Source organism: Salvelinus fontinalis, chromosome 30 (assembly GCF_029448725.1).
Source record: "Salvelinus fontinalis isolate EN_2023a chromosome 30, ASM2944872v1, whole genome shotgun sequence".
Classification (NCBI taxonomy): domain Eukaryota; kingdom Metazoa; phylum Chordata; class Actinopteri; order Salmoniformes; family Salmonidae; genus Salvelinus; species Salvelinus fontinalis.
The window spans coordinates 32,800,068-32,827,915 of record NC_074694.1 but is presented as its reverse complement, the minus strand read 5'-3'; the positions used below and the strand labels follow the sequence as shown (position 1 = coordinate 32,827,915).

The following is a 27,848-nucleotide window of genomic DNA, read 5'->3' as shown; positions in this document are numbered from 1 at the left end:
ATATCTTTTCTATAAGTTGGATGAATTTTGGCCCATTCCTTCTGACAGAGCTGGTGTAACTGAGTCAGGTTTGCAGGCCTCCTCGCTCGCACACGCTTTTTCAGTTCTGCCCACAAATGTTCTATAGGATTCAGGTCAGGGCTTTGTGATTGCCACTCCAATACCTTGACTTTGTTGTCCTTAAGCCATTTTGCCACAACTGTGGAAGTATGCTTGGGGTCATTGTCCATTTGGAAGACCCATTTGCGACCAAGCTTTAACTTCCTGACTGATGTCTTGAGATGTTGCTTCAATATATCCACATAATTTTTCTCCCTCATGATGCCATCTATTTTGTGAAGTGCACCAGTACCTCCTGCAGAAAAGCACCCCCACAACATGATGCTGTCACCCCTGTGCTTCACAGTTGGGATGGTGTTCTTCGGCTTGCAAGCCCCCCCCTTTTTTCTCCAAAAATAACAATGGTCATTATGGCCAAACGGTTCTATTTTTGTTTCATCAGATCAGAGGACATTTCTCCAAAAAGTACAAACTTTGTCCCCATGTGCAGTTGCAAACCGTAGTCTGGCTTTTTTATGGCGGTTTTGGAGCAGTGGCTTCTTCCTTGCTGAGCGGCCTTTCAGGTTATGTCGATATAGGACTCGTTTTACTGTGGATATAGATACTTTTGTACCTGTTTCCTCCAGCATCATCAAATCAAATTGTATTTGTCACATACAAATGGTTAGCAGATGTTAATGCGAGTGTAGCGAAGTGCTTGTGCTTCTAGTTCCGACCATGCAGTAATATCTAACAATATCTATCTCACAAGGTCCATTGCTGTTGTTCTGGGATCGATTTGCACTTTTCACACCAAAGTACGTTCATCTCTAGGAGACAGAACGTGTCTCCTTCCTGAGCGGTATGACGGCTGCGTGGTGCCGTGGTGTTTATACTTGCGTACTATTGTTTGTACAGATGAATGTCGTACCTTCAGGCATTTGGAAAATGCTCCCAAGGAGCACCTCCCTTGTGGAGGTCTACATTTTTTTATGAGGTCTTGGCTGATTTCTTTTGACTTTCACATGATGTCAAGCAAAGTGAGTTTGAAGGTAGGCCTTGAAATACATCCACAGGTACAACTCCAATTGACTCAAATGATGTAAATTAGCCTATTACACGCTTCTAAAGCCATGTCATCATTTTCTGGAATTTTCCAAGTTGTTAAAAGGCACAGTCAACTTAGTGTATGTAAACTTCTAACCCACTGGAATTGTGATATAGTGAGTTATACGTGAAATAATCTGTCTGTTAACAATTGTTGGAAAAATTAATTGTGTCATGCACAAAGCAGATGTTCTAACCTACTTTCCAAAACTATAGTTCTTTAACAAGAAATTTGTGAAGTGGTTGAAAAACGAGTTTTAATGACTCCACCCTACGTGTATGTAAACTTCCGACTGTACAGTCGTGGCCAAACGTTTTGAGAAAGCGCAACCCATTGCATTTAACCATGGCAAAGTGACTGGGAATATGGTTGAATAGAAACAGTGTAGTTATTCCCTCTGTAAGGCAATCAAACAGGGAAAACATCAGTACAGAGACAAAGTGGAGTTGCAATTCAATGGCTCAGACACGAGATGCATGTGGCAGGGTCTACAGACAATCACTAATTACAAAGGGAAAACCAGCCACGTCGCGGACACCGATGTCTTGCTCCCAGACAAGCTAAACACCTTCTTCGCCCGCTTTGAGGATACCACAGTGCCACCAAAGCCTCCCGCTCCCAAGACATTTAAACTTGTTAACCCTGCCGACCCAGACGGCATCCCTAGCTGCGTCCTCAGAGCATGCACTGACTAGCTAGCTGGAGTGTTTAGGAACATATTAAATCTCTCCCTATCCCAGTCTGCTGTCCACGCTTGCTTCAAGATGTCTACCATTGTTCCTGTACCCAAGAAATCTAAGGTAACTGAACTAAATTACTATTGCCCGTAGCACTCACTTCTGTCATCATGAAGTGCTCTGAGGGGCTAGGTAAGGATCATATCACCTCAACCTTACCTGACACCCTAGACCCACTTCAATTTGCATACCGCCCCAATAGATCCACAGACGATGCAATTTGCATCGCACTGCACACTGCCCTATCCCATCTGGACAAGAGGAATACCTACATTATGTAAGAATGATGTTCATTGACTATAGCTCAGCCTTCTACACCATAGGACCCTCCAAGCTCATCATTAAGCTTGGGGCCCTGGGTCTTAACCCCGCCCTGTGCAACTGGATCCTGTGCTTCATGACGGGCCGCCCCAGGTGGTGAAAGTAGGAAACAACACCTCCACTTCACTGATCCTCAACACAGGGGCCCAACAAGGGTGCGTGCTCAGCCCCCTCCTATACTCCCTGCCATGCATGCCTCCAACTCAATCGTCAACTTTGTAGACAAGACAACAGTGTAGGCCTGATTAACAACAATGACGAGACAGCCTAGAGGGAGGAGGTGAGAGCCATGGTGGAGTGCTGCCAGGAAAATAACCTCTCCCTCACCCCCTCAAATCAAAGGAACTGATCGTGAACTTCAAGAAACAGCAGAGAGAGCACGCTCCTATCCACATCGACGGGACCGCAGTGGAAAAGGTGAAAAGCATCAAGTTCCTCGGCATACACATCACGACGATCTGAAATGGTCCACCCACACAGACAGTGTGATTAAGAAGGCGCAACAGCGTCTCGTCAACCTCAGTGGGCTGAAGAAATGTGGCTTGGCCCCTATAAGACCCTCACAAACTTTTACAGATGCACAATTGAGAGCATCCTGTCGGGCTGTATCACTGCCTGGTACGGCAACTGCTCTGCCCACAACCGCAGGGCTCTACAGAGGGTGTTGCGGTCTGCTCAACGCATCACCAGCGGCACACTGCCTGACTTCCAGGACACATACAGCACCCGATGTATCAGCAAGGCCAAAAAGATCATCAAGAACATCAACCACCCGAGCCATGGCCTGTTCATCCTGCTATCATCCAGAAGGCGAGGTCAGTACAGGTGCATCAAAGCTGTGACCGATAGACTGAAAAACAGCTTTAATCTCAAGGCCTTCAGACTGTTATATAGCCATCCATCAGACTGTGAAATAGCCATCCATCAGACTGTTAAATAGCCATCACTAGCTGGCTACCACCCAGTTCCTCAACCCTACACCTTAGAGACTACTGCCCTATATACATAGACAGGGATTCACTAGTCACTTTAATAATGTTTACATACTGCTTTACTCATTTCATATGTATACACCGTATTATATTCTACTGTATTTTAGTCAATGCCACTCTGACATTGATTATATATTTCTTAACTCCATTCTTTTAATTTAGATTTGTGTGTATTGTTGTGAATTGTTTGAATTTACTGCACTGTTGGAGCTAGGAACACAAGCGTTTCGCTACACCAGCAATAGCATCTGCTAAATATGTGTATGTGACCAATGATTTGATTTGATTGAATTATTGCAGTTCGGTTCTATCAGTGGTTTTAACAGTTGTTTTATGGTTAAGACACATGAAAGCAGTTATTATTGGAAGGAAAACTGCATCGATGTCTACTATAGTTTATCACACATACAGTAATATGGCTTGGTAAATTACCTTACACCATAGCATGAGTCTTTAAAGACATGGAATTTTACTATTTTGTTGCCTTACAACCTGGAACTAAAATTGATTTTTTAGGGGGTTTGTATAATTGAATTTACACAACATGTCTACCTCTTTGAAGATGCAAAATGGCATGCATAACTATTCAGCCCCTCAAAGTCAATACTTTGTAGAGCCACCTTTTGCCACAGTTACAGCTGCAAGTTTCTTGGGGTATGTCTCTATAAGCTTGGCCTAGGCACTGGGATTTTTTTCCCATTCTTCAAGGCAAAACTGCTCCAGCTCCTTCAAGTTGGATGGGTTCTTCTGGTGTACAGCAATCTTTAAGTCCTACCACAGATTCTCAATTGGATTGAGGTCTGGCTTTGACTAGGCCATTCCAAGACATTTAAATGTTTCGCCTTAAACCACTCAAGTGTTGCTTTAGCAGTATGCTTAGGGTCATTGTCCTGCTGGAAGGTGAACCTCTGTCCCAGTCTCAAATCTCTGGAAGACAGAAACAGGTTTCCCTCAAGAATTTCTCTGTATTTAGCGCCATCCATCATTCCTTCAATTCTGACCGGTTTCCCAGTCCCTGCCGATGAAAAACATCCCCACAGCATGATGCTGCCACCACCATGTGGATGTTGTTCTCGGGTGATGAGAGTTGTTGGGTTTGCACAGAGATAGCGTTTTCATTGATGGACAAAAAGCTACATTTTAGTCTCATCTGACCAGAGTACCTTCTTCCATATGTTTGGGGAGTCTCCCACATTCCTTGTTTGCTTATTTTTTCTTTAAGCAATGGATTTTCTCTGGCCACTCTTCCATAAAGCCCAGCTCTGTATGGCTTAAGTGTATAGCTTAAAGTGGTCCTATGGACAGATACTCCAATCTCCGCTGTGGAGCTTTGCAGCTCTTTCAGGGTTATCTTTGGTCTCTTTGTTGCCTCTCTGATTAATGCGCTCCTTGCCTGGTCTGTGAGTTTTGGTGGGCAACCGTCTCTTGGCAGGTTTGTTGTGGTGCCATATTCTTTCCATTTTTTTTAATAATGGATTTAATGGTGCTCCGTGGGATGTTCAAAGTTTCTGATATTTTTTTATAACCCAACCCTGATCTGTACTTCTCCACAACTTTGTCCCTGACCTGTTTGGAAAGCTCCTTGGTCTTCATGGTGCCACTTGCTTGGTGGTGCCCCTTGCTTAGTGATGTTGCAGACTCTGGGGCCTTTCAGAACAGGTGTATATCTACTGAGATCATGTGACAGATCATGTGACAGTTAGATTGCACACAGGTGGATTTTATTTAACTAATTATGTGCCTTCTGAAGGTAATTGGTTGCACCAGATCTTATTTAGGGGCTTCATAGCAAAGGGGGTGAATTCATATGCCTGCACAACTTTTCAGTAATTTTATATTTTTTATTTTTTGAAACAAGTAATTTTTTCCATTTCACCAATTTGGACTATTTTGTGTATGTCATGAAATCCAAATAAAAATCTATTTAAATTACAGGTTGTAATGCAACAAAATAGGAAAAACGCCAAGGGGGATGCATACTTTTGCAAGGCACTGTAGCTAACTCTCCCTGGCTTGTTATTTGGCTTTTATTCGTTTTCATTTAGCCACATTTAATTTGGTCATTTTGACATGTTGTAACAGCGTTGTAAAGGGATCAGAGGCTTTTGTGTCACAATTCTGTGTTGTCCCCAGGCCCCAACCCTGTGGTTCTGAGGGACAGGAATATTTTGGTGGGTGTTGGAAACTAATTTGACAATTCAGAGGATTCATCCATGTCTTCATCCCTGTCTATCCACTTTTCTACGACCCACATTGTTGCATGATATTTATTTTGCCAGTGGCTGGCTTATCTCTCTCTTGCCACTCACTCACTTTCTCGCTTTGGTTCTCCTTCTCTCTTTTCCCTACTCTCTTTTCTTTCTCTAGATCACTCTCTCCTCTCTCTCTCTCCCACTCACTCTCTTTCTCTCTTTGGTTCTCCTTCTCTCTTTTCTCTCTTTGGTTCTCTCTCTCTCTCTCTTTCTCTCCATCTCCCCCCTCTTTCTCTCTCTTTCACTCACTCACTTTCTTTCTCTCTTTGGTTCTCCTTCTCTCTTTTCTTTCTCTAGATCTCTCTCTCTCTCTCTGTCTCTCTCTCCCTTCCTCTTTCTCTCCATCTCCCCCCTCTTTCTCTCTCTCTCTCTCACTCACTCACTCTCTTTCTCTCTTTGGTTCTCCTTCTCTCTTTTCTCTCTCTCTCTCTCTCTCTCTCTCTGTCTCTCTCTCCCTTCCTCTTTCTCTCCATCTCCCCCCTCTTTCTCTCTCTCTCTCTCTCTCACTCACTCTCTTTCTCTCTTTGGTTCTCCTTCTCTCTTTTCTCTCTCTCTCTCTCTCTCTCTCCCCCCAATTTCTCTCTCTCCCTTCCTCTCCATCTCCCCCCTCTTTCTCTCTCTCCCCCTCTCCCTCCCTCTGCCTCCATTTCACTCACTACGAACAAAATTCTCCTATCTTTTAATTTAATCAGATGCGTTATGGTTTTTCTTGATGCATCACTCAGAAACAATAGTAAAGCCTCCTCATGATTGCTGGAAAACTGCAAGGTGTACTAATCACAAGCTGAAACCTTTCAACTTTCTTTTTTTTTAACATGAATTAACCTAATTATGCATGACATGTGTTGTACAGGAAAAACTATATGAATAGTAATACCATCATGCTATCATTGTCGCTATGGATACAAGTGTCTGCTAAATTACTAAAATGTAAATGTGATGTAAATGTAGGATTTATTATCATTAAAGCTCAGAATGCTGGAATTCCATAACTACTAGAATGGCCATGACGGTCATTCTGACCGTTGATATTTCAATTGTATAAATATTCCATAAAAAATATTCCATAATAAATAATAAATTGCTGAATTAATGCATTTATTATGTTAAAATAGGTCATAAGAATACCTCAGGACACCAAATGTAAATTGTAATCAGTCAGAAAAATAAATGTGGCCAAAAGACATGATTAAATTGACAATAGTCTGATGGGTGACAATATTATAAATTGTCAAATAGAGAATGAAGACACTGATGACCAAATCAAATCAAATTGTATTTGTCACATACACATGGTTAGCAGATGTTAATGCGAGTGTAGCGAAATGCTTGTGCTTCTAGTTCCGACCATGCAGTAATATCTAACAAGTAATCTAACCTAACAATTTCACAACAACTACCTTATACACACAAGTGTAAAGGAATGAATAAGAATATGTACATAAAAATACATGAATGAGCGACGAATTATTCTATAAAAAAAAACATTATCATTGATAGAATCTTAATATCACAAACAGAACTGGAGTTATAACCAATTTAAGGAGGGCATGTCATTTTTTTATGGGTATCCCTGGCCTACGCCGCACATACAGTATAACACTGGGGCTCCTGAGTGGCGCAGCGGTCTAAGGCACTGCATCGCAGTGCTAGAGGCGTCACTACAGACCCTGGTTCAATCCCGAATGACGAAATGGATCATGACATCGCTGATGATTCATTCTGAACGGCTTTCCATATCTGGGAAAGGATCCATATCGGGTAAGAGATTGTTGGATCATGTTTCGGATCAGATGGCACTGCTGTACTAGGAGAAAGGAGGAACTCAGCGCTGGCCTGTTGCTATGTTCTACACAGTGGCGGGTACTTATGGATGCCAAGGGAAGACATTGTTGCCGTAGCATTGAATGCAAGGGAAGCCAGCGAGCATTTAAAATAAAATAATAGACAGTCAGTGTTGAGCTAAACTGAGTGAGCTCAACTGTGAATGGTCCTGGCGCACCAAAGAAAAGTTAAGGGTTTGGATTTGGCTTCACACCAATCACATGACATCAAACGCAGAAAGTTGTTTTCTTTTCGACTTGCGGTAACTCTCCATGGTTGTAAATCAATGGTTGTTTAGTAATCTGAAAATGTTGAAAACATTAAACTTGCTTGAACATGTTGTAGGACATGGAACTGTTTGCTGCTTTCCGGTTTTGTGATGAAACAAAGGTGTGGTTGAATTTATTCTGTCACTGTGTCTTCTTATTGTCTCGGCCTTAGGCCTATATATCAGGGTTGCAAGGCATATGCACTAACAGGTTATAGAGCGAACAACGCAATTATCACAACACAGGTTGTAATATGGCTTTTTTTCTGGCTTGGCTTCCCCAATGATTTTAACCATGCACCACTACTGGTTCTACAACATGCTTGACTTGGCTGCTATCAACACACACCATTGGAGGCTCCTCAGAGGAGGAAAGGGAGGACCATCCTCTGTGAATTTCATAAAAATAGTGAAACATTAAAAAAAGTTAGCATTTTTAGATCAACTGTTTTGCAATGAAGATCTACAGTAGCCTCAGCAGCACTCTGTAGGGTAGAACCATGGTGTAGCTGGAGGACAGCTAGCTTCTGTCCTCCTCTGGGTACATTGATTTCAATACAAAATCTAGGAGGCTCATGGTTTTCACCCCGTTCCATAGACTTACACAGGTTGGAGGAATGATCATAATTACTATCAGAGCACTTGCAGCATAGACTTATCCAAGATGGCGTAGCAGTGTAGACGTGTTTGTTTAGTCCTCTCATGTACGTTTGTATTTTTCGTATTTCTTGTATATATTTTAATTTTTTTTCGATTTTTAATTCGATTATACCTTCCGGTAACCTACCTCACCCAATGTGAAACGGAATCGCTATTATGTTTTAACTTTGGAACACATTCAAGAACCCCCAGTAGCTTACCAGCTAATCAGCTACAAGCTATTTAGCCATTTTTAGCCGCTGCTAGCAGCTTTTACCTTCTGCACAGACACCAGCCCTGTTATTAGCCTGGATATTACTCACCAATTTTACCAGCATCGGACTGTCTCTCGACAACAACGCCGGATTCCTGCCGTAATCCCTGAGCCACTACTTCTGATCCTCACAGCTAGCTTGCAGCTAGCGCAGCTAGAGCCACTGCCACGAAGCTAGCACCAGTTAGCAAACACAATTCTACAATCACAACCTCTCTTTCGCCATTGCCATCCGGCTTGGATTCTCTGTCGACACGACCACGTCTGGTCTGCAGACGAATACCCCATCCGCTGTGCCCTCAAACGGCCTCCGTCTGAGCAGACCCCCTCCGTCTGAGCAGACCACCCCCCGGGCTACTAACTTTAAACGCCACGTGCTAGCTTAGTGGCGGCTTCCCTGCTCCATCTACGGCTGCCCCCTGGACACTATGATCACTTGGCTACATAGCTGATGCCTGCCGGACTGTCCATTAGTTCACGGTACTCCATTCTGTTTATTTGTGTTTTTTATCTGTCGGCTCTGTGTTTTAACTCAGGCTCTGTGTGTAGTTAATCCGACCCTCTCTGCCTAGTCGTCGCCATTTTTACCTGCTGTTGCTGTGTTAGCTGACTAGCTGCTGTTATCTCACCTGTTGTTTTAGCTAGCTCTCCCAATCAAGACCTGCAATCACTTTATGCCTTACTGTATGTCTCTCTCAAATATCAATATGCCTTGTATACTGTTGTTCAGGCTAGTTATCATTGTTTTGGTTTGCAATGGACCCCGTAGTTCCACTCTCCGTACCTCTGATACCTCCTTTGTCCCACCTCCCACACATGCGGTGACCTCACCCATTGAGACAAGCATGTCCAGAGATACAACCTCTCTTATCATCACCCAGTGACTGGGCTTGCCTCCGCTGTACCCGTGCCCCACCATACCCCTGTCTGCACATTATGCCCAGAATCTATTCTACCACGCCCATAAATCTGCTCCTTTTATTCCTTGTCCCCAACGCTCTAGGCGACCAGTTTTGATAGCCTTTAGCCGCACCCTCATCCTACTACTCCTCTGTTCCTCGGGTGATGTGGAGGTAAACCCAGGCCCTGCATGTCCCCAGGCACCCTCATTTGTTGACTTCTGTGATCGAAAAAGCCTTGGCCTCATGCATGTCAACATCAGAAGCCTCCTCCCTAAGTCTGTCTTACTCACCGCTTTAGCACACTCTGCCAACCCTGATGTCCTTGCCGTGTCTGAATCCTGGCTTAGGAAGGCCACCAAAAACTCTGAGATTTCCATACCCAACTATAACACTTTCCGTCAAGATAGAACTGCCAAAGGGGGAGGAGTTGCAATCTACTGCAAAGATAGCCTGCAAAGTTCAGTCATACTTTCCAGGTCTATGCCCAAACAGTTCGAACTTCTAATTTTAAAAATTAATCTCTCCAGAAATAAGTCTCTCACTGTTGCCGCCTGCTACCGACCCCCCTCAGCTCCCAGCTGTGCCCTGGATACCATCTGTGAATTGATCGCTCCCCATCTAGCTTCAGAGTTTGTTCTGTTAGGTGACCTAAACTGGGATATGCTTAACACCCCGGCAGTCCTACAATCTAAGCTAGATGCCCTCAATCTCACTCAAATCATCAAGGAACCCACCAGGTACAACCCTAAATCCGTAAACATGGGCACCCTAATAGACATGATCCGGACCAACTTGCCCTCCAAATACACCTCTGCTGTCTTCAATCAAGATCTCAGCGATCACTGCCTCATTGCCTGTATCCGCTATGGGTCCGCGGTCAAACGACCACCCCTCATCACTGTCAAACGCTCCCAAAACACTTCTGCGAGCAGGCATTTCTAATCGACCTGGCCCGGGTACCCTGGAAGGATATTGACCTCATCCCGTCAGTTGAGGATGCCTGGTCATTCTTTAAAAGTTACTTCCTCACCATATTAGACAAGCATGCTCCGTTCAAAAAATACAGAACTAAGAACAGATATAGCCCTTGGTTCACTCCAGACCTGACTGCCCTCGACCAGCACAAAAACATCCTGTGGCGAACTGCAATAGCATCGAAGAGCCCCCGCGATATGCAACTGTTCAGGGAAGTCAGGAACCAATACACGCAGTCAGTCAGGAAAGCAAAGGCCAGATTTTTCAAGCAGAAATTTGCATCCTGTAGCTCTAACTCCAAAAAGTTATGGGATACTATAAAGTCCATGGAGAACAAGAGCACCTCCTCCCAGCTGCCCACTGCACTGAGGCTAGGTAACACGGTCACCACCGATCGAAAACTCCAACAAGCATTTCTCAATGGCTGGCCATCCCTTCCTCCGGCGTCTCCAACCTTGGCCAACCGCCCCCCCCCCCCCCCCCCCCCCGCTGCTACTCGCCCAAGCCTCCCCAGCTTCTCCTTTACCCAAATCCAGATAGCAGATGTTCTGAAAGAGCTGGAAAACCTGGACCCATACAAATCAGCTGGGCTTGACAATCTGCACCCCCTATTTCTGAAACTGTCCGCCACCATTGTCGCACCCCCTATTACCAGCCTGTTCAACCTCTCCTTCGTATCATCAGAGATCCCCAAGGATTGGAAAGCTGCCTCGGTCATCCTCCTCTTCAAAGGGGGAGACTCCCTGGACCCAAACTGTTACAGACCTATATCCATCCTGCCCTGCCTATCTAAGGTCTTTGAAAGCCAAGTCAAGAAACAGATCACTGACCATCTCGAATCCCACCGTACCTTCTCCGCTGTGCAATCCGGTTTCCAAGCCGGTCACGGGTGCACCTCAGCCACGCTCAAGGTACTAAACGATATCATAATATCAATTCTCGGGCCGACTCTTTTCTCTGTATATATCAATGATGTTGCTCTTGCTGCGGGCGATTCCCTGATCCACCTCTACGCAGACGACACCATTCTGTATACTTCTGGCCCTTCCTTGGACACTGTGCTATCTAACCTCCAAACGAGCTTCAGTGCCATACAACACTCCTTCCGTGGCCTCCAACTGCTCTTAAACGCTAGTAAAACCAAATGCATGCTTTTCAACCGTTCGCTGCCTGCACCCGCACGCCCGACTAGCATCACCACCCTGGACGGTTCCGACCTAGAATATGTGGACATCTATAAGTACTTAGGTGTCTGGCTAGACTGCAAACTCTCCTTCCAGACTCATATCAAACATCTTCAATCCAAAATCAAATCTAGAGTCGGCTTTCTATTTCGGCCTCCTTCATTCACGCCGCCAAACTTACCCTAGTAAAACTGACTATCCTACCGATCCTCGACTTCTGCGATGTCATCTACAAAATAGCTTCCAATACTCTACTCAGCAAACTGGATGCAGTTTATCACAGTGCCATCTGTTTTGTTACTAAAGCACCTTATACAACCCACCACTGCGACCTGTATGCCCTAGTTGGCTGGCCCTCGCTACATGTTCGTCGTCAGACCCACTGGCTCCAGGTCATCTACAAGGTTATGCTAGGTATCTCAGTTCACTGGTCACGATTGCTACACCCACCCGTAGCACGCGCTCCAGCAGGTGTATCTCACTGATCATCCCTAAAGCCAAAACCTCATTTGGACGCCTTTCCTTCCAGTTCTCTGCTGCCTGCGACTGGAACGAATTGCAAAAATCTCTGAAGTTGGAGACTTTTATCTCCCTCAACAACTTTAAACATCTGCTATCCGAGCAGCTAACCGATCGCTGCAGCTGTACATAGTCCATCGGTATATAGCCCACCTAATTTACCTACCTCATCCCCCATACTGCTTTTATTTATTTACTTTTCTGCTCTTTTGCACACCAGTATCTCTACTTGCACATGATCATCTGATGATTTATCACTCCAGTGTTAATCTGCTAAATTGTAATTATTCGATTTATTGCCTACCTCCTCATGCCTTTTGCATACATTGTATATAGATTCTCTTTTTTTCTACCATGTTATTGACTTGTTTATTGTTTACTCCATGTGTAACTCTGTGTTGTTGTCTGTTCACACTGCTATGCTTTATCTTGGCCAGGTCGCAGTTGCAAATGAGAACTTGTTCTCAACTAGCCTACCTGGTTAAATAAAGGTGAAATAAAAAAATAAATAACTGACATGTTGTCTACCCAATCAAAGGATCAGAGAAATAATCTAGTACTGAAAGCATAAGCTACAGCTAGCTAGCACTGCAGTGAATAAAATGTGGTGAGTAGTTGACTCAAAGAGAGAGAAAGACAATAGTTGAACAGTTTTGAACAAAATAATTTCTTCCAAAATTAAGGAGATGCGCGCGAGAGACAATAGCTTACTTAGCTTTTGTCAAATGCAGCTAGCTAGTTTAGCCTACTCAAACACCTGGCTGAAACAGAGAGGGATGCTATGTTAGCTAGTTGGCTATGGCTATCCAACACTTGAACTGTTCCAAGTCAGGGTAAGCTTTTGGTTTTATAAATGTATTGCCACCGTGGCCAGCCAGTATAACCGCTAAACTGATTGCTGCTGACTACACTGTACTGCATGATTGTAGCGGTAGACACGTTAGTTCTAGTAGCTATTTTAGCTATGACATGGCAACGATATATGCTATGTGTAGCAGTTAGCGGTCATGATATGAAGGTTTTGCTTGGAAAGTTTTTTTCCAAGGGAAAGGTGAACGAAGGAGAGAGCATAGAGAGATGCGAGATGGAATTATATATACAACGAGTTGTTTGTGTATGTCTGGTATGAAAGTGAACTGTGTTTGCGTGTGATCAGGGGTGTATTCATTTGGCCAATTCTGTTGAAAAACTTTTCTTAAACGGAAGCAAATGGAATAAAACGGGGATAAACATGAATTTGTCCGATAGAAACTCTCATTTGCAACTGTTAGACTAATGATTACACCCTAGATCAGCTAGATCAGGAAAGAGTGTGCAAGGCGGTATTGAATGTGTCACTGTTTGTCACCTTGATTACAAAACAATTCTCTCAACCTGTGCACCTACGTTGTAAACTTTTGTTCATAAGGTAGGTTGTATTAACCTCATAATGGGTACAGGGACAATGTTAGTATCATGTAGTAGCCTATACCTATCGATGTTAGATTGAGCTGGGTGAATGGAATATGAATGACAGTCATCTGATATGCTGTAGTAGAAATAAGGCCATGTTCATAAATAAAATGTTTTATCCTCTCTCATCTTAAACAGCACCTACCGCCACTGACGCACACGTGTTGTTCAAGCAATGCATAAACAACACTGTGAGCATGAGAGACTTCATCATGAGTCTGGCACACAGGGTACTTGAGCGACATATGAGGGCCAAGTCAGCAGTAGCAGCAGCAAAGATTCCACGTGAGCCATTGCGCCAAATTGCGTACAGCTCCCGGAGAGGACAAACTTTACGGTGGGCAGATAAACTCCGAACAGAACCCACTACACCTGTTTCAGCTGCAAGCCACTTGTTTGTGGGGAGTGTTGCAATCAGGTAAAGTGAGGAAGATTTGTGGTGACTGTTAGGACAAGCGATAGCAGCTAAATGAGATCCAAATGTTGCGTGAAGAGGTCCAAAATAATGTGTCCAATCACTGACCATAATAAGTTATTTTTAGCCGCTGTCATATTGATATTTATATTAAAATGCCATTATTGTTTTTGTGTTGATTTTCACTATTATGTTCTTTCAAATATTTACATTTGGTATTCTAATGTTACCTAAGACCTTCATAAACACAACCAAATGACATTGGCACGAAGGGGGGTCCAACGAGGACAGGCGTTTCTAGTTACATTTATTTATTTGACTGGTGGCTATTAGTACTCCGAGGCCTGGCTATTCTACTGTTAAATATGTATACAGTCATTTTGACCGTGATGGCGCTTTGAGAATGAAATGCTCGGAAAGATTTAGTATTTTATGATATTTATCTGGAAGTACTGCTAGTGTAAAATACACATATTTAGGAGAAGTCAGGGACAGGTGAGTTCAACGTTTTCATTGAAATGAAGTCATTGAAATGACAACATTTAAAAGGGTTAACAGATATATGTTTCTTTACAATCACCTTCATATACACCAGCTACAATAGCCATTCTACTAATAAGGATACAACATATGAAATTCTGGTAATCATAATAGTGGATCATCTTGTATCAATATCACCATATTGATCTGTGTTTTTAGTAGACATGATTGTTTTGCTTTTCTTATTCAAATCAAATCAAATGTTATTGGTCACATACGCCAAATACAGCAGGTACGGATGTTGCCTGTAACCCATGGCTCCTGGAGTTATGGTTATGGTCCAGTTGATACATGCACCGGCAACATCAGCCGTGTGCCGTTATGGCAATCATAATAATAGAACATTTAGGATCGTCTTGTATCAATATCACCATATTGATCTGTGTGTTTAGTAGACGTGATTGTTCTTGTTTTCCTCATTACTGTGATGTTGTCGTTTCATATCATTGATATTGTATCTGAGCTGGTAATACAGTATCAGGCCCCCTAGACACACACACACACAGTTGACCTTGTCGGGATGATTACCTTGAACACAATATATCCTTGCTGTGGTCATCATTACAGCTTAATTGGCTTTAGGATATCCTGTCTTCTGTAGAAAACATCAATGTAAACAAATTAAAAACATGTTAGATTTTCTGATTTAACAAATCCTGCGGTGTCGAGCTAGAGAAGGAGAGATGAAGCTCGAGGAAAATAATAGCTTGACCTCTTGAATGAACTTTTCCATTTACACTTTTCGAGAGGATCCTTTTAGAAATGCTCAGTCAAAGACTCCCATTCCCAATTTCCCTCTCTCTCTATCTCGCTTTCTCTCTCTCTCCATCCCTCCTCCCCTCTCTTCTGTGAGGATGATCTTCCTCGCTTTCTACTCTTCTCCCTCCCACCCTCCTCATGTTTTGTCCACTCCAGCAGCAGGTGGTGGACTGGTACTATAGAATAGAGCTTTGTGATCGCATATCAAATGCACACAAGCAAGTAAGTACAAAACACTCCCCTCCCCTAACGTACACTGCTGATTGTTGTTCTCTCCTGTTGGCTCGTATACTCCTGTGGTATTGAAACCAACTTCCTTGTCTAAGAGAGAACAGACATGTCAGGAAACCACAATAGAGATGATAACTTCCTTGTCTAAGATAACTTCCTTGTCTAAGAGAGAACAGACATGTCAGCTGTCAGGAAACCACAATAGAGATGCTGTTTACTAGAGATGTTAGTGTGATTGGGGTTTGATGTGGAGGATGGATGCTTTGGTTCCAATGACACACTGTGTTGGTATTCTCAGCCTAGATTGTCGCTCTGTTTCTTGTGCCTTGTGAGAAGAACTTGTGTGAAGTGACAAAACATACTTTTGATGAGACTAATAGTCAGTGGTTTACTATCAATGTGTTTGTGTGTTCGTGTGAGTCAACATATCAACACACAAACACACACACAAAATGAAATAAAAACGAAAATGTTCCCTCTTCAAAGCTGAGCAGGCTGGTTCCCGTGGCGATTAGATCTGTCAAAGCAACACGGGACGTCATACATAAAACTGTCAAGTTAAGAAATTAAAGTGCAGCAAAGCACTTACTCATGTGATTTTGAATTCATTAATACAATGATGGCTTGAGATGTGGAGTGAAATAACTCAGTGGACTGTTGACGATACCTGAGCCATGTTAAATGATAGCATGATTCACACACAACACATTGCTGTATGGATGTTGGATGGCTGTGGAAGTTAGCAACAATCCACAATGTTGCTGTCACAATGTATTTCAAGTGATATAATATCCTCTGTCTTTTAAATGGTAGAATCGTTGGTTTGGCTATCGGTAGCTGAAATTTAATTCCATATCACTGCACTTTGGCTATTAGTGTACATTATGCACAGATCTAGGATCAGTGTCCTTGCCAAATCATGCAACACTGACCTTAGACCAGTGTCAAAGCAACAGTGACGAGACAGCCTATAGGGAGGAGGTCAGAGGTCAGAGACCTGGCTGTGTGGTGCCAGGACAACAACCTCTCCCTCAACGTGATCAAGACAAAGGAGATGATTGTGGACTACAGGAAAAAGAGGACCGAGCACACCCCCATTCTCATCAACTGGGCTGTAGTGGAGCAGGTTGAGAGCTTCAAGTTCCTTAGTGTCCACATCACCAACAAACTATCATGGTCCAAGCACACCAAGACAGTCGTGAAGAGGGCACGACAAAACCTATTCCCCCTCAGGAAACTGAAAAGATTTGACATGGGTCCTCAGATCCTAAAAAGGTTCTACAGCTGCACCATCGAGAGCATCCTGACTGGTTGCATGTCTGCCTGGTATGGGAACTGCTCGGCCTCCGACCGCAAGGCACTACAGAGGGTAGTGCGTATGGCCCAGTACATCACTGGGCCAAGCTTCCTGCCATCCAGGACCTCTATACCAAGTGGTGTAAGAGGAAGGCCCTAAAAATTGTGAAAGACTCTAGCTACCGTAGTCATAGACTGTTCTCTCTGCTTCTGTTCTCTCTACCGGAGCGCCAAGTCTAGGTCCAAGAGGCTTATAAAACAGCCACTACCCCCAAGCCATAAGACTCCTGAACATCTAATCAAATGGCTACCCAGACTATATGATCCCCCCCATCCCCCCTCCTCTTTTACACCACTGCTACTCTCTGTTGTTATCATCTATGCATAGTCACTTTAATAACTCTACCTACATGTAGATATTACCTCGACTAACCGGTGCCCCCGCACATTGACTCTGTAGCGGTACCCCCTGTATATAACCTCGCTATTGTTATTTTACTGCGGCTCTTTAATTACTTGTTACTTTTATTTCTTATTCTTAATCGTATTTTTGAATTTTTGAACCGCATTGTTTGTTAGGGGCTTGTAAATAAGCATTTCATTGTGAGGTCTACTACACCTTTTGTATTCGGCACATGTGACTCACACAATTTGATTTGATTTGAGTGTCTAGAGGGTTTCTCTATTCCTATCAGCGTATCACGATGAGACAGATAGCCGTACACCATCACTTCTCTCTCCTTGCCCAGCTCAATACACACTCCACTAGTCTCGTTTTTTACCCCGTTGCCTTTAGCCATTTATCCTGGGATGTGCACTCAACCACAGGAGCAGATATTGGATGGAAAAACTTGTTATTCTGGACCACGTGTGTGTATGCAGCGTACTGCATAGAAGTGTAACATTGGATACGATGTGGGGAGAAAAGCCTTCAGGCTATTCAGTAGTCAATCCCCTCCCGCCGTACAATGTTGTAAATTACATCATTATCTTTTGAGGTGTATAATCTTGGTTCTTTGATTTGCTACATAACTTCATCCTATTATCCCCCCGCGTCGCTCATTACACAGCCACAGTGATTCTATATGAGTTGAAAAAAGCCACATAACGACACGTTCACCTCAGCCTTGTCCTCATGCATAATGGTGAGCTGAGTAGGTGAGTTGTCTTGAGGGGGGTTGAGGTGTTCCAGCCTTTTTCATGGGTAATTCCGACGCCGCCGAGGTAACCGGCCAGATCAGCAGAGCTGCAAAGTGCTGCTCTACCTTTTTTGCCGTTGGCACTTGATCCAGCGCTCCCTCCCTTTCCCACGTTCTCTCTCCCGGGCGCTCTCTCTATCCCCTTTCAAATCATAGATTTTTCAAAGGCTCTATGAAATATTTACGATGTGTGAGCAGAGTTCTTTCTCAGGGAATTTGGGGGGGGGGGGGGGGGTCTTTTTGAAGGCTAGTGGTAAAAGGGAAGGGGTAAGAGAGAGAGAGGGAGAGAGAGAGAGCAGTGGAGAGAGGAGAGAGAAAAAAGAAAGAGCGAGATAAGAGCTATGGAAGCTCTCGTAGAATCGTGCCTGCAATACCAACGGTTCACTTTGAAACTACTGAATAGAAATAAATAAACACATCCACTGATAAAGATCGTTATTCACTGCTGTTGTATGGCTGCATTTCCCCTTAAAGCCTCTGATCCAATCGATTCCGAGGGGATTCCGACGGCCTCAGTCTTTGAACCCGTACCCCTCGTGTTGTGTGTTTATCTTCCTCCTCCCCTCTAATTCCACATCTCTTTTGTATTTTGAAGGGTTGCTGTTTCAGATAACATTGTCTCTCGTACTTAGACGCTGTAGCACGCTAAGCCTTGAGACTGTTAATCACACAGCAAATTCTCCGGTGTTAAATCAACACTGACAGAGTTACATTTAACGCTGGTCCAGTGTCTATATGGGTCCACACTTTTCAGTGATAAATGAACACACTGCTTAGTGTAAAGCCTTATTTGCATATTTCCCTGAGTGCATTATCTTTTGAGTGAATTGTAGAGTTACCACCTATGACTGTTTGTGTTAGTGACAGAGACATGGTTGTTGGTGCATTCATCCATTTTTAGTCCTATGTAGTGATGAGGAAACAAAGCTTCCTGAAGCATTTCCAGCCAATTGTGTCAAAAAGCGGTTCATTACTCGAGGCTTTGATCAACACGGTGTACACTAGAGGTTCCTGTTGGTCAAAATCATTTAGAAAAGCCAAATTATTATAGATGAGGTCGACACGCCGTAGCAAGTTCGCAGCGTAGCCTTTTGTCTTCTACCAAAACCAACACCAAACCAATCAGGTGGTTGTTTGACAAAACAAAGCTTCGGACATCATTGATGAAAAAGTAAGGAAATATGTTACCAATTAGATTAAACACAATACAACAAGTATTTAATAAGGCCTTATTTTGATGGCCTAGTTTTAACCTAATACAGTGGCCTGAAATTCATAGTTTTTAGGCCTGCAAGTCACATAAAAATGGCTTGCAAAGTTATTTAATTCATGTTGGAATCTAGCCAGAGTGGGGATATTCAACATTTAGAAATTATTTTCACCTGCAACCTGCATTCAGAATGACTGCCGGGTAGGAACATTAAGAAATAAGACTACCTGAACCATTTAAACTGGAACAACCGTTGCAGTAACGGGTGCAATAAGTCAAAGTAGCAGATTGGATTCGTTTAGAAAAACTATTATTTATATTTGAGTAGCATAATATTAATTAATCAATCAATGTACATGCAAAAACATAGATATTGAAACTAACAATTCCAAAAAATCTACCTGCAAAAGAGCTTGCTGGTAAATATGTTAAGGATGGACTTGGTTTTCATTTTACACTAGTTATAAACACCAACACTGGGGATATTGTACACAAATGAGTGTGAATTTAAAACTTACGTAGGTCATTTAACACCTGAATCAAAACTAGAAATGTTGCACTGAAAAATGAACACTAGGTAACACTGGCAAATTTTCTCTGTAGTGAATCACAGAATGCTAGAGATTCTAATGAGTTTTTGTGTTATGCGAACAGGCATGTCACTGAGACAGCAGTATAGTATGTTGGTTCAAGTATTTGGGGGCATGCTACTGTTAACACTCTGAACATTGGTGCTCGGTTAGCAGTGAAATTGTCAAACACCTTCCCCTACTGACTTCTAACGTGTGTCCTTTACACTGGGATGTTCAAATTTGGTTTATTAATTGATTACTAAATCTGATCGTTCTTCCTTCTTTCTGTCCTCAGGTGGGCGGGACCATGTACAACACGGGTCGCCATGTCTCACTGCGAATGGACAAGGAGCACCTTGTGAATATCTCTGGTGGACCAATGACGTACAGCCATCGCCTGGAGGAGATCCGGCTACACTTTGGCAGCGAGGACGGACAGGGCTCTGAACACCTTCTCAACGGACAGGCCTTCTCAGGAGAGGTATGAGGGCAAGGGACTTAGAATCAGAACTAGGTGCTGTGTTTGGTCTAGTGGTAACGCTCTTGACTATGGGTCATATATGCCCCGTTGGCGGCAAGAGTTTAAGCCCTGGCTCGGCCAACTGCATATGCCCATAAAGTACAGTGAAAATCTCACTTTTAAAAGTTCATATTCTGTTAACTCATACCCAAATAATTTTTATTTATTTCACCTTTATTTAACCAGGTAGGCTAGTTGAGAACAAGTTCTCATTTGCAACTGTGACCTGGCCAAGATAAAGCATAGCAATTCGGCACATACAACAACACAGAGTTACACATGGAATAAACAAAACTAACAATCAATAATACAGTAGAAAAATAAGTCTATATACAATGGGAGCAAATGAGGTGAGATAAGGGAGGTAAAGGAAAAAAAAGCCATGGTGGCGAGGTAAATACAATATAGCAAGTAAAACACTGGAATGGTAGATTTGCAGTGGAAGAATGTACAAAGTAGAAATAGAAATAATGGGGTGCAAAGGAGCAAAATAAATAAATACAGTAGGGGAAGAGGTAGTTGTTTGGGCTAAATTATAGATGGGCTATGTACAGTTGCAGTAATCTGTGAGCTGCTCTGACAGCTGGTGCTTAAAGCTAGTGAGGGAGATAAGTGTTTCCAGTTTCAGAGATTTTTGTAGTTCGTTCCAGTCATTGGCAGCAGAGAACTGGAAGGAGAGGCGGCCAAAGGAGGAATTGGCTTTGGGGGTGACCAGAGAAATATACCTGCTGGAGCGCGTGCTACGAATGGGTGCTGCTATGGTGACCAGTGAGCTGAGATAAGGCGGGGCTTTACCTAGCAGAGACTTGTAGATAACCTGTAGCCAGTGAGTTTGGCGACCAGTATGAAGCGAGGGCCAACCAACAAGAGCGTGCAGGTCGCAATGGTGGGTAGTGTATGGGGCTTTGGTGACAAAACGGGTGGCACTGTGATAGACTGCATCCAGTTTGTTGAGTAGAGTGTTGGAGGCTATTTTATAGATGACATCACCAAAGTCGAGGATCGGTAGGATGGTCAGTTTTACGAGGGTATGTTTGGCAGTATGATTGAAGGATGCTTTGTTGCGATATAGGAAGCCGATTCTAGATTTCATTTTGGATTGGAGATGCTTAATGTGAGTCTGGAAGGAGAGTTTACAGTCTAACCAGACACCTAGGTATTTGTAGTTGTCCACCTATTCTAAGTCAGAGCCATCCAGAGTAGTGATGCTGGACGGGCGAGCAGGTGCGGGCAGTGATCGGTTGAATAGCATGCATTTAGTTTTACTTGCGTTTAAGAGCAGTTGGAGGCCACGGAAGGAGAGTTGTATGGCATTGAAGCTCGTCTGGAGGTTAGTTAACACAGTGTCTTAAGAGGGCCAGAAGTATACAGAATGGTGTCGTCTGCGTAGAGGTGTATCAGAGAATCACCAGCAGCAAGAGCAACATCATTGATGCATACAGAGAAGACAGTCAGCCCGAGGATTGAACCCTGTGGCACCCCCATAGAGACTGCCAGAGGTTCGGACAACAGACCCTCTGATTTGACACACTGAACACTATCAGAGAAGTAGTTGGTAAACCAGGCGAGGCAATCATTTGAGAAACCAAGGCTGTTGAGTCTGCCAATAAGAATGTGGTGATTGACAGAGTCGAAAGCCTTGGCCAGGTCGATGAATACGGCTGCACAGTATTGTTTCTCATCGATGGCGGTTATGATGTCGTTTAGGACCTTGAGCGTGGCTGAGGTGCACCCATGACCAGCTCTGAAACCAGATTGCATAGCGGAGAAGGTACGGTGGGATTCGAAATGGTCGGTAATCTGTTTGTTAACTTGGCTTTCGAAGACCTTAGAAAGACAGGTCTTTGAAAGACAGACCTTAGAAAGACAGATAGATATAGGTCTGTAGCAGTTTGGGTCTAGAGTGTCACCCCCTTTGAAGAGGGGGATGACCACGGCAGCTTTCCAATCTTTGGGAATCTCAGACGACACGAAAAAGAGGTTGAACAGGCTAGTAATAGGGGTTGCAACAATTGCGGCAGATCATTTTAGAAAGAGAGGGTCCAGATTGTCTAGCCCGGCTGATTTGTAGGGGTCCAGATTTTGCAGCTCTTTCAGAAAATCAGCTCTCTGGATTTGGGTGAAGGAGAAACGGTGGGGGCTTTTGCGGGTTGCTGTGGAGGGTGCCGGGCAGTTGACCGGGGTAGGGGTAGCCAGGTGGAAAGCATGGCCAGCCGTAGAGAAATGCTTATTGAAGTTATAGTGGATTTACCGGTGGTGACAGTGTTTCCTAGCCTCAGAGCAGTGGGCAGCTGCGAGGAGGTGCTCTTATTCTCCATGGACTTTACAGTGTCCCAGAACTTTTTTGAGTTAGTACTACAGGATGCAAATTTCTGTTTGAAAAAGCTAGCCTTAGCTTTCCTAACTGCCTGTGTATATTTGTTCCTAACTTCCCTGAAAAGTTGCATATCATGGGGGCTATTCGATGCTAATGCAGAACGCCACAAATAATGTGGTTATATAATCTTGTCCAATACTCGTATTGGTGACCAAAGCATATAGATACAAAATTACCCAACCTTAAACTTCTATCTCAAACAGACTGTTTCAAAAAGGCTTGCTATTTCCTCATAGAACATGATGTCATGTTGGCTCATTGGCTGAGATGGCCAATCAGCAGTCTACTTGCGTGAATATGTTTAATGATTGGTATACGCCCACACCATTCTGTTGTTGGGATAGGCTCACACCATTCCAACACAGAAAAGCTTATTTTTAACATACTGAATTAACATTTTTTGGGAAGGAAAACTATTTCCGTCATATTGTAATTAATTATTGTATTTTAATTTTAATTTTATAAAAATCAGGGAAAACACTTTTAATACTTTAAATCCTTTCTGTTCCCCTCTCTCTATCGATCTCACAATCTGTATCTTCATTTGTCCTATCATAAATACAAATACGTAAGCGGATCGGATCTCCGATCTCCCGTAAAAAAATAAAGAACCAGTATCAGTAGAATTTGAAAAACATTATGGCCATCCAGCATCATCGATAGGATTTAGACGAGATCCAGCAGAAGAAAAGCTATCTTAATTAGCGGGGTGTTTTGAAGAGACTTCCAATCAGCTCCTGTATAAGTTCTGAGTCACTCACCACACACCATGCACACCAGCCATAATAACAATAACCAATTTGTAGGCTAACAGAATAATTGTAGGTATGACAGGCAAATTCATTCTAATTAATTATTATCATTTATTCTCCCACGGAGGCTGGCGAGCCGATATTCAAATCCTAATAAAACAAGTGTTTAGCATACGCTGGGGCTCGGAGGGATGTGACCCGTGTAGAGGGAGGTTGGCCTGGCGCTCTGCTCGTAGTTTACCGCTGTTGTTGTTGCCTCGTCGAGGCGCCAGCGTTTTCACACCTCCAAGGGGTTTGTTTTGATTTAATCTGTTGCTACCGAACAGAAGAAAAGAGAGCTGTAGTTACTGGCTGCTCTTTGTTTGGTCACCGTTGTGTTATGATTGCTGGAGTGCAGGCGAGAGAGAGGGCTCTGGAGAGATCTGGAGAGGAGCGTTGGATAGCTGGGCGTTGTGGTCTGAAGAAGCTATGTTCTCTTACTGAAGTAATGTATCTACACATGATGCAAGGGTAGGAAGGGTGGGTCTACATAGTCAGTGTGGTAAAGAAAGGAAATGGTGTGTGGTTTAATTGTAACTGGCTTCAGTGTTATCCTGTCAATTGAAACTATTCTTAACATACTGTAGGATTGAGTTAGTGTACATGTGTAACATTCTCCAAATTAAACCTCAAAGCCTCAAAGCCAGAGAGAGAGAGATAGAAGAGGAGGGGGGTGAGGAGAGGAAAGGTAGGTTGCACACAGACTCCCAAATCTTGCTCTTTCTGACATGTGTTCTTCGCTTGCTTAAATAATTGCCATCCAAAAAGACACCTGTTACACCACCACCCACCACATACCCCCATTTCCCACCTGCCCATCCCTTCTGGAACCAAAGCCATGACTTAAAGCTCCAGCAGCAGGCTTCAAAAAATAAATGGAGAAAATGTTATTTCGCCTACAAATGAGCAGTGGCTGTGCATGCGTCCTTGAAATGAGAACAAAGAGGGAAAATAATCAAACTTGAAAAGCAAAACATCTGTCACGCCCTGGCCTTAGTATTCTTTGTTTTCTTTATTATTTTAGTTAGGTCAGGGTGTGACATGGGGAATGGTTGTGTTTTGTTGGTTTTGGGTGTTTTTTATGGTAAAGGGGTTGTTGTATAGTATATGGGTTTGTGTGGAGTACATGTGTCTAGTGTTGTCTATGTATGTTTAGTGGTCTAGGAGAGTCTATGGTTACCTGAATGAGTTCCCAATTAGAGACAGCTGATTTCGGTTGTCTCTGATTGGGAGCCTTATTTAGGGTAGCCATAGGCTCTCATTGGTTGTGGGTAATTGTCTATGTGATACGTTTGTAGCCAGTGTGTGCACATCGTTGTTTTAGCTTCACGATCGTTTTGTTTAAGTGTTTTTGTTTCGTGTGCCTTCTTCGTAAATAAAAAGGAGATGGCTTATTTTCCTAAAGCTGCGTTTTGGTCCGTCAATCCTCCACACGATCGTGACAACATCCATCTGAAATACCAGCCCGTGGGAGAGAGGTGGAAAGGGGGATACAAGGATAGCTTCATTGTATTTAAAGGCATTAACACTCCAAAGTTATGGTTTTACAACTCCATCTGTGTCATATAACCCATCCACCTTTCCTTCTCACATTTGTTCCGGCTTGCAGAAAATGGTGTACGTTTGACTGGTGTTGATTGTTATGGGTCTATCATTCTCAGCTACTATCTGTAAAAAGCACCCCTACATCTCTGGGCTAGGCTAATATTATGCACAGTATATGCTGTAGGGCTGGGAATTGCAAGGGACCTCACAATACGATATTATTACGATACTTAGGTGCCAATATGATATGTATTGGCCAACGTGCAATCACTGGAGAATAAACTGGATGATCTCTGTTCGAGACTATCCTACCAACGGGACATTAAAGTATGTAATGTCTAATTTTTTACCGAGTCGTGGCTGAACGACGACACGGAAAATATACATTTGGCTGGGTTTTCCGTGCATCGGCAGGACAGAACAGCTACTCGTCTGGTAGGACGAGTGGTGGGGGTGTGTGTCTATTTGTCAATAACAGCAGCTGCACAATGTCTAAAATGAAGGAAGTCTCAAGGTATTGCTCGCCTGAGGTAGAGTACCTCATGATAAACTGTAGGCCTCACTATCTACCAAGAGTGTTTTTATCTATATTTTTCACTTCTTTAATATTAGACATTGCGCACCAGCAGTTATTGACAAATAGACACACACACCCTTCCCTCGTCTTACCAGACGTAGCTGCTCTGTCCTGCCGATACACGGAGAAGCCAGCCAGCTCTATATTATCTGTGTTGTCGTTCAGCCACGTCTTGGTGAAACATAACATTTTACAGTTTTTAAATGTCCTGTTGGTTGGATAGTCTTAATCGTAGATCGTCCAGTTTATTTTCCAATGATTGCACGTTGGCCAATAATACAGAGTGGTGGTTTATCTACTCGTCGGCGAATTCTTACAAGGCACCCCGCCCTCCTCCCCATTTGTCTCTGTCTTTTCTTCACGCTGATGGGGATTTGGGCCTTGTCTCGACAAAGCAGTATATCCTTTGCGTCGACTTATAAAGAAAAAATCTTTGTCCAGTTCGAGGTGAGTAATCTCTGTTCTGATGTCCAGAAGCTGATTTTCGGTCATAAGAGACGGTAGCAGCAACATTATGTACAAAACGAGTTACAAACAATGCGAAAAAACTAACAAAATAGTTGTTGTTTAGGAGCCCGTAAAACGGCAGCCATCCACTCCGGCGTCATTATATAAGCCAAGTCTAGGACCAAAAGGCTCATCAACAGCTTCTACCGCTAAGCCATAAGACTGTTGAAAAATTAATAAAATGGCTACCCGGACTATTTACATTGACCCTGTCCCCCCTTTGTTTTTACACTGCTGCTACTCGCTGTTTATTATCTATGCATAGTCACTTTACAAATTACCTCGACTAACCTGTTCGAGTCATATATATATAGCCTTGTTATTGTTATGTAAATATCTTGTGATTTGATTAAATGTTTTACTTTAGTTTATTTAGTAAATATTTTCTTCACTCTATTTCTTGAGCTGCAATGTTGGTTAAGGGCTTGTAAGTTAGCTTTTCACGATAAGTTCTACACCTGTTGTATTCGGCGCATGTGACAAATAACATTTGATTTTATTTGATACAAATGTTCCCCCATCACTAATGTGCTGTGCTGGTCTGCTTTGTTCTCCTACCTAGAGCGCCTTCACAGTCAATCTGAAAATTAAACACCTTGGACTTAATACGTGCTAAGATATTCCATATATTATTCTAAGACAAATCTGATTTATTGCGTTTCGCTATAAGCCCTCACCCTTTGGTTTCCACCTCACATGCAAGGTGTTGGTTTGGAGACCTATAATCTGTAAGGTGATGTGAATCAGCCTGACTAGGTATGGACAGGGTAAAACTAGCCGATAGGCTAAAGCTGTATGTGGGTGGATCAATTTTCATGTAGTCTGAGTGAAAAAGTATACATTTTTGGGAAAATGAGCAAGCTAAATTTTGGCCATTCTTATCACTCAAAACTCAATGTTGAGTCAATTTTTGATCGCAATTTAGGAGACATAATGAGAACGTTTAGGGACAAAAAATCTACTTTTGGTGTTGATTTGAGTGCTGTTCTTTAAATACTTTTTCTTCTTTTGCTAATTATCGTTGATCGCAGAATAACACACTCAAGTACATTTCCTCATTAAAACCACATTAAGTATTTGGAGTAACACAGAAGCAAAACTTGTGAACGTGACTAAAAACTAAATCAGTAAAATGTGAATAAAAAATGTTTGTAAATGAAAGATCGAGCGCACGGATGGAGAGAGAGAGAGAGAGAGAGAGAGGGAGAGAGGGAGAGAGAGAATTGTTGTTGGTGGTTATGTTATGTTCCCCCAGCCTGGCTGTCCTGTCCTCCCCAGCTCTGTTGTAGTAATCAGGGGCTGATTGCCCTGTGCTGTGCCACACTGAGCTTGTCTGCGTGTTAGCTTTATGAGACTACAACCCAATTCACCCAGAGGAAGAGGAGGAGGAGGAGGAGGGAGGGGGGAGAATCAGTTCCAGCCCAGCACCTTTCACTGTCTCTGTTAGCACTGTCCACCTCTCTTCTGCTATCGACTTGCTGTCTTCATATTTCCCCAAACCCGGGCCTAGTCCAGCCATCACGCCATAAAGAGCCTTCCAGAACCCCACTCCAGAGCAACACTGGCTGGGCACGCAACCCTGACACCTCTTTCTCCCTCGTTTTCTCTTGTCACTCTTTCACATACATACACTCTTTCTTTCTCTCTCTTAGTCTCCAACTCTTGTTCTCTTTCTTTTTCTCCAACCACTCTCTCTTTCTCTCCCCTCTCGGCCCTGACAGAGTCTCTCTGGCTCTCATGATAACAGGCAGAACACCTGGGGTTAGAGCGGGAAACTAATGGCTGATGACAGGAACTTCACCATTTGCTGTTTCTTTGTGGTC

The 27,848-nt window shown here is 43.2% G+C and overlaps 1 protein-coding gene across 5 annotated transcripts in view; it reads left to right on the top strand.

Annotated features, from left to right (window-relative positions):
* Window positions 1–27,848, top strand: part of ca10a (carbonic anhydrase Xa) — a 332,936-nt gene that overhangs the window by 290,038 nt on the left and 15,050 nt on the right. For all 5 annotated transcript variants that reach the window (XM_055890535.1, XM_055890533.1, XM_055890532.1 and 2 more), the window contains one exon: window positions 20,004–20,189. In XM_055890535.1, coding sequence (XP_055746510.1) covers window positions 20,004–20,189 — 186 coding nt within the window. The remainder of the gene's footprint in view (window positions 1–20,003; window positions 20,190–27,848) is intronic.